The sequence below is a fragment of the Leptonychotes weddellii genome, chromosome 1, assembly GCF_054177405.1.
Source record: "Leptonychotes weddellii isolate Sample4059 chromosome 1, ASM5417740v2, whole genome shotgun sequence".
In the NCBI taxonomy this organism is placed as follows: Eukaryota; Metazoa; Chordata; class Mammalia; order Carnivora; family Phocidae; genus Leptonychotes; species Leptonychotes weddellii.
The window spans coordinates 121,029,315-121,042,181 of NC_138369.1; the positions used below are offsets into that span (position 1 = coordinate 121,029,315).

Below are 12,867 nucleotides of genomic sequence, written 5' to 3' on the forward strand. Positions count from 1 at the left end.
ATTTGATAGGTAGATGTAAGGTATAGGATAGTGAGAATGTAGACAGAGGGAGTCATTTTGAAGTAAAGTTCACCCTTGGATAACATGGGGGTTAAGGATGCTGATCCCCTGCCCAGTCAAAAATTCATGTATAACTTTTGACTCCCCCAAAACGTATCTACTAATAGACTACTGTTGACCAGAAGAACTACTGGTAACATAGTTAAGTAACACATATTTTGTATGTTATATGTATTACATACTGTATTCTTACAGTAAAGTAAACTAGAAAAGAGAAAATGTTTTAATAAAATCACAAGGAAGAAAAAATACATGTATAGTATTTAAACTTATCAAAAAAAATTGTGGGGCGCCTGGGTGGCTCAGTTGGTTAAGCGACTGACTCTTGATTTCGGCTCAAGTCATGATCTCAGGGTCCTGAGATGGAGCCCTGCGTTGGGCTCTGTGCTCACTGGGGAGTCTGCTCAAGATTCTCTCCCTCTGCCCCACCCATCCCCTCCCGCCCCATGCACAGTGCCTGCTCTCTTTCTCTCTCAAATAAATAAATCTTTTAAAAAATTTGCATGTAAATGGACCCATGTGGTTCAAACCCATGTTGACAAGGGTCAACTGTACTTTAGAGTCTGTGCTGGTCTTCAAGCCCCAGATTATTGTGCATAAAGAAGTGCTGCTTTCTCAAAGTAAATGTCTTTTAAAGACTTGGGATAAAGCATAGAAGGGATAGAATGGAGTGGAAGTGAAGCCCAAGAGGCCTTTCCCCAGAGATGTCTTCATGAATTAATACCTCGAAGATGGCAGGAAGCTACAGGTATGGAAGTGTTCCCTGGAGACCCCATAACTTCAGCATCCTGGATTTAATGATAGTTTAGTCACAAAGTCACTTCTGAGGTTTGAGATGAGGTTGGGAAAGCCCCAAGAACTGTAATAGCTGCTGCCTTTAAGTGTCCAAAGAGTGCCATGAAGAGGGTAGGTGGAGTGGGGTGTAGCACTTAGTTCATATGGAGCCAGAAGGCAAACCCAAGGTCACTGTATGGGTGAAACAGGAAACAGATGGCTCACCTCATTGAAACCAAGAGTTTAATGAAAGGCATTGCTCTGTCAAAATCAAGCAGGTTAGGAAGTAGTCAGTTGACTGTAGGAGAAGGAATTTAAGCAGAAGCTGTAAATGCAGACAAGGTTGGAGAGAAGATTCTTTCCTTGGGATTCACAGTTGATCTAGATGATCTTTAAAGCCCATTTCAACTCCGAGATGGTATAATAATGACTGACATTTATTCAACATTTACTATTACATGACACAGTGGTTGAGAGAGCAGGCATTGCCCAGGTTCAAATCCCTCCTTTACCACCTGCTGGCCAAGTGACCCCGGGCAAGTTGTTGAGCCCTTTCAAGGCTTATTTGACTCACCCATAAAAAGCAGCAAAACAAAAGCCTACTTTATAGGGTTGATGTGAGGATAAAATGTAAACCTTTAACAGGGTGCCCGCTTGGCCTACCATAAGCGCTCAGTAAATGCTAGCAATCCTTATAAATGCTATGGGATGGAAATGTGGTTGCTACAGAGAACCTAGGGACTCCATGCCTGGGACCCAGTACAGGGGAGTAAGCATACCAGGCTGGGTAAAATGGTGCCCTATCAAGACAGGATTAAGTCATTTCAGGCGGAAGAGGCATCAAGAACAAAGGAAGAGGTGGGATTCCAGAGTCTATTCTGGGAGAACAGAGGAAGCATCAGTCAGGGGGTTGAGAAAGGGTAAGGTGGTGGGAACTATGCTTGGTGAGTTAGATTGAGACCAGATCATGGGGGACCTTGAGAGCCACACTAAGCAATTAACCCAGTAGGCTGGCCTTAAAGTGTGAAAACGGGGGTGGGTTTCCACATTTATGCATCTTTCTTTTGTAGGCCCTGCTGAGTTTACTTGGAGTCAGAAAAAACTTGGAAGACACATTGCTTGGCAAAAATATAACCTAGAGCTGTCTGGGTCAGGGGGTGGTTATTTTATAGCTCTGGTCATTTAAAAATTTGAGGAGGATTCTAGATAATGATCAGTCCTTATTTATTCAGGAAATCTTTAGTAAGGAAAAATTATGGGCATAGCAGGGAAAACAGAGACTTGCTCCTTGCTATGTTTCTGAGGCTTTAGGGGGGTTTTGGAGAGGAAAATCCTACCTTTACTGGATCTATAGGTATGTTGAGAATTGTGAGCCCACAAATTGCTAGGGCAGAGAGGAAACTTACAGACATGTGGCACAGTTCTAGCAACTTCAGGGACACAGAAATGTAAGACCAGGGAGGCCAAGTCACATAGCAAGTCTGTGACAGAATGCAGACCTAACGTTTCTTTCTCGTTCTACACAATTCTTTCTACACAGTTCTTGCTGACACTATTTCTCTCCTGTAGTTTCTGAGAGTTTCTATATGTAGATATGTACTGAGTATCATATTTCCAGCTAAGACAGATGTGGATCTATGTGCAGAGGTGTGTGGCACCAGATGCCAGTTGCTTCCAGAAGCATGGGTCCCAGATGCCTGAAGTGCAATTCAGTCAAACGATGGCGAAGAGTCTCCTGGAAATGGTAAAGGTTTCCCTCAACTGAAAAGGCTATGGATGCCAAAGCCCTAAGACTAGCCAGGCATGAATGGCTGCCATGTTAAGAGGAAGTGTGGGTCACTATGACCCATGAGCTCACTCTGGTACAGACTCGGCCAGTTCTGGGCTGGAGTGTTTGTGTCCCTGGGCCTTCTGCACGTGTTCCCCAGTTCGTGTCTTGGCCTTCTCCCTGGTGTGAAAGCCATCTCCCTTCTGGTGGGGTTTGTCAGGCTCTTTGAGCAGGGGCGTTGCTCCTGGAAACTAAGAAATACAGAGTAGAAATGCAGCTTCTGCTGCTAGTGCCCCAGACAGCCCGCAAGCAGGCAAACTCACACCTGCCTTGCAGGCAGACCTCCCAGTGAAGTCATTTGATATAAAGAGTAAGTTGAAATGCCATAGGGTTACTTGTCTTGATAGAAATATTATTTTAATAGAGATAACATTCTGCTATACAGAAGGATGTATCGCATTGGCCTCTGCATAGCAAGCTCAAGTTCTAAATTGAACTTAATTTGTGCCAATGGGGATTGCATCAGCTGGTTACATACACACATGGCTGTGTGCACACACACACACACACACAGACAACTCTGGTGATTCTTACCTTCTGTGTTCTTGTTTTTCATCATAGTGTTTATTGTAGCAACAGCTGCAAAATACCAATAGAGAATTCGTTCCTGGTATTGGGTGATATGCTTTGACTCCAGGGCAAAGTTTATATGCTATTCTCAGCTTCACACACTTTCTGAGGTAGCTCCCAACACACCTCGGAGGCTGGTTAAGTCCATTTACTTCTCTGGGCATCAATTGCCTTAATTCAGAGGCAAGAATACTGACCTGAAGGATAAAGCTTAATAAACTCAAAAATCCTTTCCAGTGTTAACATTCAGTGGCTCTGATTTAATTTCTGCCCTTCTTACTGTGTCCAGTACAAAACTACTGCAGTGACCCCTCCCCAGAGCCCTTCAACTGTGGAGCGGCCCCGAAGGAGACAGACCCTGACTCCAGGTGCTACCCACAATGCCTCCCCCCTCCATCCAGTGGCTTCTATCTCACCTCCCAAGGATTCAGATTTTTTTTTTTTAAAGATTTTTATTTATTTTTTAGAGAGCGAGCGAGAGAGAAACAGCATGAGAGGGGAGAGGGTCAGAGGGAGAAGCAGGCTCCCTGCTGAGCCGGCAGCCCGATGTGGGACTCGATCCCAGGACCCTGGGATCATGACCTGAGCCGAAGGCAGACGCTTAACCATCTGAGCCACCCAGGCGCCCCCAAGGATTCAGATTTCTAAGTATAAAGCTCTTTGGAACCATGAATGGCTATAGTCGCAGGGGACCTTAGTGTTGCCATATACTCTAATGCTCCATTGAACGAATGGACAAACTGAGGCCAAGAGAAGTGACTTGTCCAAGGAAACAAAGCCAGCCAGGAGCAGAGCTGGGATATTTACTTCTATCTCCCGATTTCCAGTTCAGCGCTCTTTCCATGGAACCTGGGTGCCTGTCGTCAAATGATCATGGCTTCATGGGAATGGTATACCCACAGATGGCTCTATGTACTGTATTTTCTTTGGTACAATTTCAAGATGACTTTCTCTTCCAGCTTTAAAAAAAAAAAAACAAAACAAAATATTTACACTGGGCATCAGGGGTCTGTGGACACCAGCAGAATAGCACCTACAGTAGTAACAGGGAGCTTAGCAGGTCAAATACGCCTCACTCATACTCATGTTAGGGTTGTGGCCTCAGTAGGGCCCAGCGAACCATCTACTAGAAGGATATGGGCTCCAATTCTGAGTCTGGAATGGCCAGATCGAGTGATGAGAGAGTAGAAAGACACATTTATTTAGCAAATATTTTGTTCTAGATTCCATGCCGGGCAAAGCTGATCAAAACTGGGGCTTTGGAGATGTCATATGGGCTCAAATCCCAGTTCCACTAATTATTAGCTGTTGAATTTGGGGCAAGTTATCTAACCTCTCTGTTGTAGCTTACATATTTGCAAAATGCAGCTGGGGCTGCTGTGACTTATGTATAGAGGTTGTTACTAAGATGAAATAAAGTAATAGGTATAAAGCACTTAGCATACTGCCTGATACCTAGTAAGTGTTATCTGGCGATTGCTGTTTCTATGCAAATTAAAAATATATCCACATAAAATACCAATACATGTTTTGCTAGAATGAAACGATACACATTAAATATATTAGAATAGCTACCTATGAGAATATAAGAGAATTATAAAAACAAATAAACAAGAACAAAAATCCAAGCAAGTGATTTCAGAGCCCTTGCTTTTAATCACTACAGATATTGCTGCCTTATTATCCCATTGTCAAGATGAACAAACTGAGGCCAAAATATATGTCAAGGCATCAAGCATTCATGCAGAAGCAGGAGGAGGAAGATGGTCTCCAGTACCAAATAGGTGATTTAGTCTTGCTTTTTCATCTGTAAACTTCAGGATCCGCAAGCTGCCTGTAAATCACACTGTTTGAAGAGCTCGCTCACATTCTTCTAGCCGCAGCAAGCTTCTGCAGAGAGTAGGGTCAAGAGACGTGTTTTTTGAATGCAGGGGGCATCGTCTCTGATACCTAGAGTGCAGGACCATGAGCTTCATCAGTAAATTTTATACAAATAGGTAGCAAGAGTGAAATTATAAAAGACTGAAAAAAAACTTTAGTACCCCAAACTGGGGATTAGCTAAATAAATTATGCCCAACCAGATCACAGAATATAGGCAGCCTATAAGATGGAATAATATTAATTTCTTAGAAAAATATTCACGATATATTGTTATTTAAAAAACAGATCACAGTGGGGTGTGTATGTATATGTGTATATATATATTATATATGTATATATATGTGTGTATACACACATACACACACATGTACAGATAAATGACAGTCAGAGTGTGTTATAATATTAATGATTATTTTGAACATGGGTATTAGGAAGAGTATTACTTTTGCTTTATTTTATCTGTATTTTCCAGTTTTTCTAAATAAACATCTATAACTTTTTTTTTGAAGATTTTATTTATTTACTTGAGAGAGAGAGAGGTAGCGAGAGAGAGCTCAAGTGGGGGGGGCAGAAAGTGAGGGAGAAGCAGGCTTCCCACTGAGCAGGGAGCCCGATGTGGGGCTCGATCCCAGGACCCTGGGATCACGACCTGAGCCCAAGGTGGACGCTTGAGCGACTGAGCCACCCAGGAGCTCCAGACCTGTATGACTTTCATAAAGGAAAAATAATTTGTTAAAGAGTAGCAGAAGAGGCACCTAGAATACAGTCTGTTTTCCCCATGGACACCGCCCTCCTCTTCTATAACCAAGTTGAAAATCATCGTTTCTGCTCCTGCCAGGCTGATGCAATGGCCCCCACCCCTGTGCACAGGTGGCTGCTCCTGTCCAAGGTTGTCAAAGTACAGATCCTGTTGCATTCTGGGACACAGATCCCCCCGCATTATTGGGCACATACCCGCTTACAACCACCCGGCATTGAGCCTGGCACATGCGTATGTTTGAAATGAATGTCTTAATGAATTATTATGGGCTCAATAGCTTGGATTCAGATATGAGCTCTGCCATGTATAAGATAGATGAGTCCCTGTCTCCTGATTTGAATAGTGACAATAATAATTGTGGGTCCAGAGACTTCCAATAGTTTTTGTAAGTGGCTCAGTGCCAGTCACAAAAGGGTGGGAGTGCAGAGAGTTTACTATTATTGCTGCATCTATTAAGAGGCCCACATCTTCCCATCCCTTATGTCTCTTTGGCTCCCTCAGGCATCATGGTTACCATAGCAGCCAGATGCTGATGATGCCTCCAGGGGCAGCAAGGTGAAGCTGAGCCAGTTCCCAGGTCCTCCCTCTGTGCGCCCTTCACAAGCCAGAGTAAGATGGTCTGAAGTTCAGCCTTTTTCCAAGCCCCCCCACCTGTCTCAGGTCACTTAGCCACAAACCCTGCCTCCACGGCCTCAGTTCAGGGCCTGGAAACACCCCTTTGGAGATTCCCTCTTCCTCACTCTCTGTCTCTTGGCGCCCTGCCTGGTTGCTGTGGAAACAGGTTCCACTGCGGACAAAGGAGGGAGCTGGGTCCTGCTTCCTCCTGGTCCTGTCGATGAGGATTTTTAGACCGTGGAGACTGCGCTGCCCTGCCCTGCACCTGCCCTCTCTCTCCTCGTTCTCGCTCAGGTGGAGCTTGCCCTCTCTCGCCACTGACGAGACCATGTGTAAAAGCGTGACCACAGGTGAATGGAAGAAAGTCTTCTATGAGAAGATGGAGGAGGCCAAGCCGGCCGACAGCTGGGACCTCATCATAGATCCCAACCTCAAGCACAATGTGCTGGCCCCGGGCTGGAAGCAGTACCTGGAATTGCATGCCTCTGGCAGGTAAGTAGCCAGTGAGTAGGGGCCCTGCAGGCAACCCTGGGGCACCTTCCAAGAAGAGACAGAGATACGGAGGACCCAGGGACTTAGGGTCAGTCTCACGGTTGGGCCGGTGTAGACTGAGAAGCAGAGAAAGAGTCCCTTACTGGGAGGTAGGACACCTGAGTTTGATTTCAGCTCTTCCACTGAACTCCTCGGTAACTCTCCCTCTCTGAGTCATAGTTTCTGCTTCTGACAAAGAGGTGGGATATACTTATTAGTTGTAAACTCTGACATTTTACATCTTTTCAGATTTTAATGATGTAAAATGGTTGAAAACCAAGAAAAGGAGGCTCAAGGTCTCTGGGGATCGAGTTCTGTGCTCTGGTCCTGGGACAGTTCAATTTCAATCTATTTAATTCAGCCTGACTTAATATAAAATACTAAACACAGGAGGTGTGCTAGAAATTGGCTCTACTATTAGCTCCAAGGCCCTTGAGCAATTCTGTTTCCTTCTTGGACCTCCCTTTCCCCACTTGTAAAAGGAGGGGTTAGTCTAGATCCTTGCCTTGTGGGGCATGGACCAGCAGCATCAGCATCACCTAGAATTTGTTAAAGATGCAGAATCTCCAGCCCCATTCTAGACCTACTGAATCAGAACGCACATTTCACCAAGGTCTCTCAGTGATTTGGGATGTACAGTAATATCTGAGATGACTTTCCAGCACTCTTGTCTGTGGGTCTGTTAGGTGGCGGTCAGTAGCAAGGCCTTCCTCCCTGCCCTGGCACGGTGCATTCAATTCAATTCAACATCTATTGGACACCTGTTTTGTGCTGGGTACAGGCTCTGAACTCTAGCTGTGTGTACATGGATCATTTTCTTATTCTCTGTGCCTGAGAGTAAAGCAAAAGGTTAATTGGGTGACTTCGAAGGTTCCTCCAGTTCTGACATTTTCCAATCCTAGTTTTATAGTTCAATCTCAGAGAGGGAAAATAGTCCCCAAAGGATGTAAGCGAAAGAGAAGAAAATGAGAACATGGAGCTCCTAAACTGGCTGATGGGAGGGTTACCAAGAGCTGGACATTTGCTGGCAGGGCCCAGGAACTTCTTGGAGACCTGGAAGCCTTGTGGCATCTCTAACCTCGGTCAGTGACCTGTGATCACCAGCTGGCCTCAGTCACCTAACTCTGGGCAGAGACTGCCACCAAGTCCAGGCCTTGGGATGCATTAACCCAGGCACTGATTTGGAGGCTGAGAAGTAGTCATGGTGTCATTTTCCTCCTGATTTGGGTCTACCCTGTTCACACTCAGTGTTAACAGGTAAGAATGTGGGGTGGGTGGCACATTTCCCAAATGTTCGGGCCATCCCCTCTATGAGACTTCAAGGAGGCCTGAGCAGGAAGGACTCATCTAGTGCACCCTGAACATTTTGCAGATGAGGAAATATGTCCAGAGCCAAAGCCCCAAGGGCATGGCCTGAGGGCACTGGGATGGAGGAAGCTGAGGCCTCTGCAGGGCACAGGTGAGGTGGGTGCCAGGTGCATCTTGACGAGCCTGCTCTGGTCCTAAGGGCGCCCTCGAAGGGGCAGACCGGACAGATGCCCCGGGAAAGCTAACAACACCTATAAACACCCTGCCTTTGGGGGGTTGTTTCCCACCATCTCCCCTCGGTCCTTTCCTCTTGCCTCAACCCCTCCCCGCAGGTTCCACTGCTCCTGGTGCTGGCACACCTGGCAGTCGCCCCACGTGGTCATCCTCTTCCACATGCACCTGGACCGCGCCCAGCGGGCGGGCTCGGTGCGCATGCGCGTCTTCAAGCAGCTGTGCTACGAGTGCGGCACGGCGCGGCTGGATGAGTCGAGCATGCTGGAGGAGAACATCGAGAGCCTGGTGGACAACCTCATCACCAGCCTGCGGGAGCAGTGCTACGGGGAGCGCGGCGGCCAGTACCGCATCCACGTGGCCAGCCGCCAGGACACCCGGCGGCACCGCGGCGAGTTCTGCGAGGCCTGCCAGGAGGGCATCGTGCACTGGAAGCCCAGCGAGAAGCTGCTGGAGGAGGAGGCGACCACCTACACCTTCTCCCGGGCGCCCAGCCCCACCAAGCCGCAGGCCGAGGAGGGTTCTGGCTGCAACTTCTGCTCTATCCCCTGGTGCTTGTTTTGGGCCACGGTCTTGCTGCTGATCATCTACCTGCAGTTCTCCTTCCGCAGCTCTGTCTGATTCTCTCGATGGGCTCAAGGGGCCCAAGGCCTGTCGGGGTCAGCCAGCTGGAGGGAGGGGCAAAGAGCGACCTGGGCGGGGAGTGGGGTTAAATTCTAGTGCTGGTGCCGCTACTGACTCCATGGGGACCCTGGACAAACCACCCACCCATCTTTACTATCTATAACATTAAGGGTTTGGCCTGGATTGTTGGTTTTTCAAAGTGAAACCCAGGGCCCCAAAGTTCTGCATAGGTCCCTCAGGGACTTTTGGATTTGGAAGGTAGGCTGAATGAGTAGGTTTCCCATCCTGGTCAAACTGCCCGTTCCCAGCTCCTACTTCTTCCTCTTGCCTTAATCAGAAGAGTTCCAACTTGGAGTTTCGTTTAAGAGTTGTGGATGAAAATAGGTTCAACAGCTTAAAAAAAAAAAAAAAAAAAGCTTTAAAATGACAGGACTTGATGATCTCAAAAGGCCTTTCCACAGTGATGAGCTCATTCTTGCTTTCTTGTTAACCCCTCACCCCTCCCCCTCATTAGCTCCCACATCTGGGGCTGCAGCATTAAATTAGCCTGTGCCTAGTGTAGAAGCCTCATCCACAGCTCTGCCTCCGTGCACATAGCAGAAGTTCCTTTTGAAGAAAGAGAGGTGGAGGCGCTTGGCTGTCCCTTTGCTGCCGGGTACACAGGGTGCCTTGCTTCTGTTCCCCAGAACCCCAGCTTCCAGCTTCCCTCCACTCAGGGTGGATTCTGAGGCCTGCCTGGCTCAGAGATGGTGCCTGGGGCAGAGTCCCATGGAGCTAGGCTTCCCACCCATTGCATATGAACAGACAGAGAATTTAGGGGAGGTTTAGAAGTAGAGTGTTAGATGCAAAGCACAAAATCCCTACGGAACAAATATATGACTTGCCATTATACTGAAGAGTCTGCAGAGTTCAGGGACCCAGCCTGCCTGATTCTTAGCAGTTCTGATGGTCACGACGCAGGGGCAGGGGCCTGGCCTCCTGGGCTCTTTGCTGAAACCCTACTTGAGAGGCTTTCCCACATTGGCCATGCATAGGCCCTCTCACCAGTCATCAGCTGTCCACCTAGAACCACAGGGATGGGGTGTCATTAGCAAGAGAGGAAGCATTAAAGATGTGAAGTGTTTTGCCCATAGAGAAGTGCATAGATATGTGGGAGAACCTTACATCACTTTAAAATGGCATGCGGTCTGGTTTGGGGTGGGAAGAAAGATTTTCTGATAGTAGGAGTATGGGTCGGGTATGGGGGGGAAGCAGAAGGCAGGAGGTGGGATGCCACCCTGCACTTTCAAGAATCCTCATTCACCTCACCTCTGTTAATAACCTGACTCCTCCCACTTCCCTCCTCCTTCCTTCTTGACTCCTCCTCCCCTTTTTAATGGAAAGTCACCACCATCTGTAGTAGTGGAGGGAGGAGGGCCACTTATATAAAGATGGGATACTTTAATAAAGACGGGATATCTTCAATCAGGCTTAGCAGTCATTAATGTGTGCTTGAGATTCACCACAGCATCCCTGAAATGTAATGGGCTCTTGGACACCCCCTATCTCCACTCCCTGTCTCCCCTTTCTGGGGCTCCCTCATAAGGCTTTATCTAGCTCCAGTTTCAAGGTCTGGGCCGATCATGTCCATGGCCAGAAAGGATGCGGGCAGCCCTTGGTCAGTCATCCAGGGGGCTCAGCCTAAGGCCGGTCTTACCCTTGCCCTTGTGCAATTCTAGTACCTGTGGTTGGTGACTTCCTTTGCTTGATTCACACAGTGCTCATCCCTTTATCTATCCTTTTATCCATGTGTCCTGAACACCTTCTGTCTGGCAAGCCCTGATTTGGGTACTGGGATCCAGTGGGCACTAAAGGGGCAGGTTCTGTCTCTCAGAGATCTCTGCTTATTGCAGAAGTTATCAGCCCCAGCTGAGATTTAGAAATCCTGGGGAGCTTTTGAAGAAATATCAGTGCCCAGCCTCCACCTCAGACCAGCAGAATCAGAACTTCTGGGCATGAGCTCTGAGCACTTGAATTAGAATAAGACTTCTGGGTGATCCACCTGTGCTGCTTGGTATAATCCTTCTGAGGAACAGGCTTCCTTTTGCACCTAGTCTTGTTGTAATGAGCCTCAAGGTCGTCCTTAATGACTTGCCTTGGATTCTCTAGGGCTAGGACTCAGCTTCCCTCTTACTCCCTACTTCCTGCCCTGGGGACTTGAGTCTCCCTCAAAACTCCGGGTTCCTTCTTGTTCCCTGCTACAATGGCTGTCCTGCTCTGAGAATCTCCATTATTGAGCTCTGCCACCCTTGCCAGATGCTTATCAAATTTTGTTATAATTACTTGCCTATGGCTATACTCCCCCCTGGAATGTGACCACAGTGTGTAAGTGACTTACCTTGGGTCCCACTGCCAGCTAGTGGCAGAGCGAGGAGTCTGACCTTCACCTAGTTTCAGTTCAGACCTCTTTCTTAAAGCATGAAGCCTCTTCCTCTGCTATAGGAAGATGTCTGCAATCTATGGAGGGCTCCTCTGTCTCCCGTATTGTTCTTACACTTGTTACGGCCGGCGGGGGGGTGGGTTTCTAGGTTTGCTCACTGGCCTGACCCTTGTCTTGGCAAAGACTTCTCTGGGACAGTTCTCCCTTTGCACATATTGATTGCCCCATGCCACAAGATGAACTTGTTAGATGTGCCCTAGGCGTTATAAGTAAACTTCTCGGAGATATTTCAGGATCCCAGGCCTCTCCCATTGGAGCTTCTGGGTGCTGGTCTTGATGTACAAGCCAGGAGCAGACCTACAGGCCCTGACTTGTGGTTCCAGAAACTGAAATCCTCCGTGTGGGGTCAGCAGGCAGTGCAGCTTTGATCACTTCCCTTAGACTCATTGGGACAGGGCCAGCCCCGTGGGAGAACACTTCCTGGGTGTCAGGAGCCCTGAGAACCAAGAAAATCACCAACTCAGGACAATTTCCAACATAGTGAGTCCAGAGACCAGCAGAGCTATGAGACAGATTCGATCTGGGGCCTTTATGTCACGGGTAAGGAACGGAAGCCTAGAGAGAGTAGGAAACTTGACCAGCATTATATAGCACAGAGTCAGGGAAGATGATATGATTCAGGGTTAAGAAACCCCTGAGTGGGATGTCCACTATCACCACTGCTATTCAACATAGTATTAGAAGTCCTAGCCACAGCAATCAGACAACAAAAAGAAATAAAAGGCATCCAAATGGGCAAAGAAGAAGTCAAACTCTCACTCTTTGCAGGTGATATGACACTTTGTGTGGAAAACCCCAAAGACTCCACCTCAAAACTGCTAGAACTCATACAGGAATTCAGTAAAGTGGCAGGATAGAAAATCAATGCACAGAAATCAGTGGCATTCCTATACACCAACAACAAGACACAAGAAAGAGAAATTAAGGAGTTGATCCCATTTACAATTGCACCCAAAACCATAAGATACCTAGGAATAAATCTAACCAAAGAGGCAAAGGATCTGTACTCAGAAAACTATAAAATACTCATTAAAGAAATTGAGGAAGACACAAAGAAATGGAAAAACGTTCCATGCTCATGGATTGGAAGAACAAATATTGTGAAGATGTCAATGCTACCTAGAGCAATCTACACATTCAATGCAATCCCCATCAAAATACCATCCACTTTTTTCAAAGAAATGGAACAAATAATCCTAAAATCT

General features: G+C 47.1%; 1 protein-coding gene across 1 annotated transcript; it reads left to right on the plus strand.

Moving 5' to 3' along the window:
- The first annotated feature begins 6,333 nt into the window (after positions 1-6,333).
- RTP1 (receptor transporter protein 1) lies at positions 6,334-9,590 on the plus strand. The gene is made up of 2 exons (XM_006741643.2): positions 6,334-6,981; positions 8,661-9,590. Exons 1-2 carry the CDS (start codon positions 6,710-6,712, stop codon positions 9,178-9,180), a joined length of 792 nt encoding a protein of 263 aa, XP_006741706.1. The 5' UTR covers positions 6,334-6,709; the 3' UTR covers positions 9,181-9,590.
- The last annotated feature ends 3,277 nt before the right edge of the window (positions 9,591-12,867 follow it).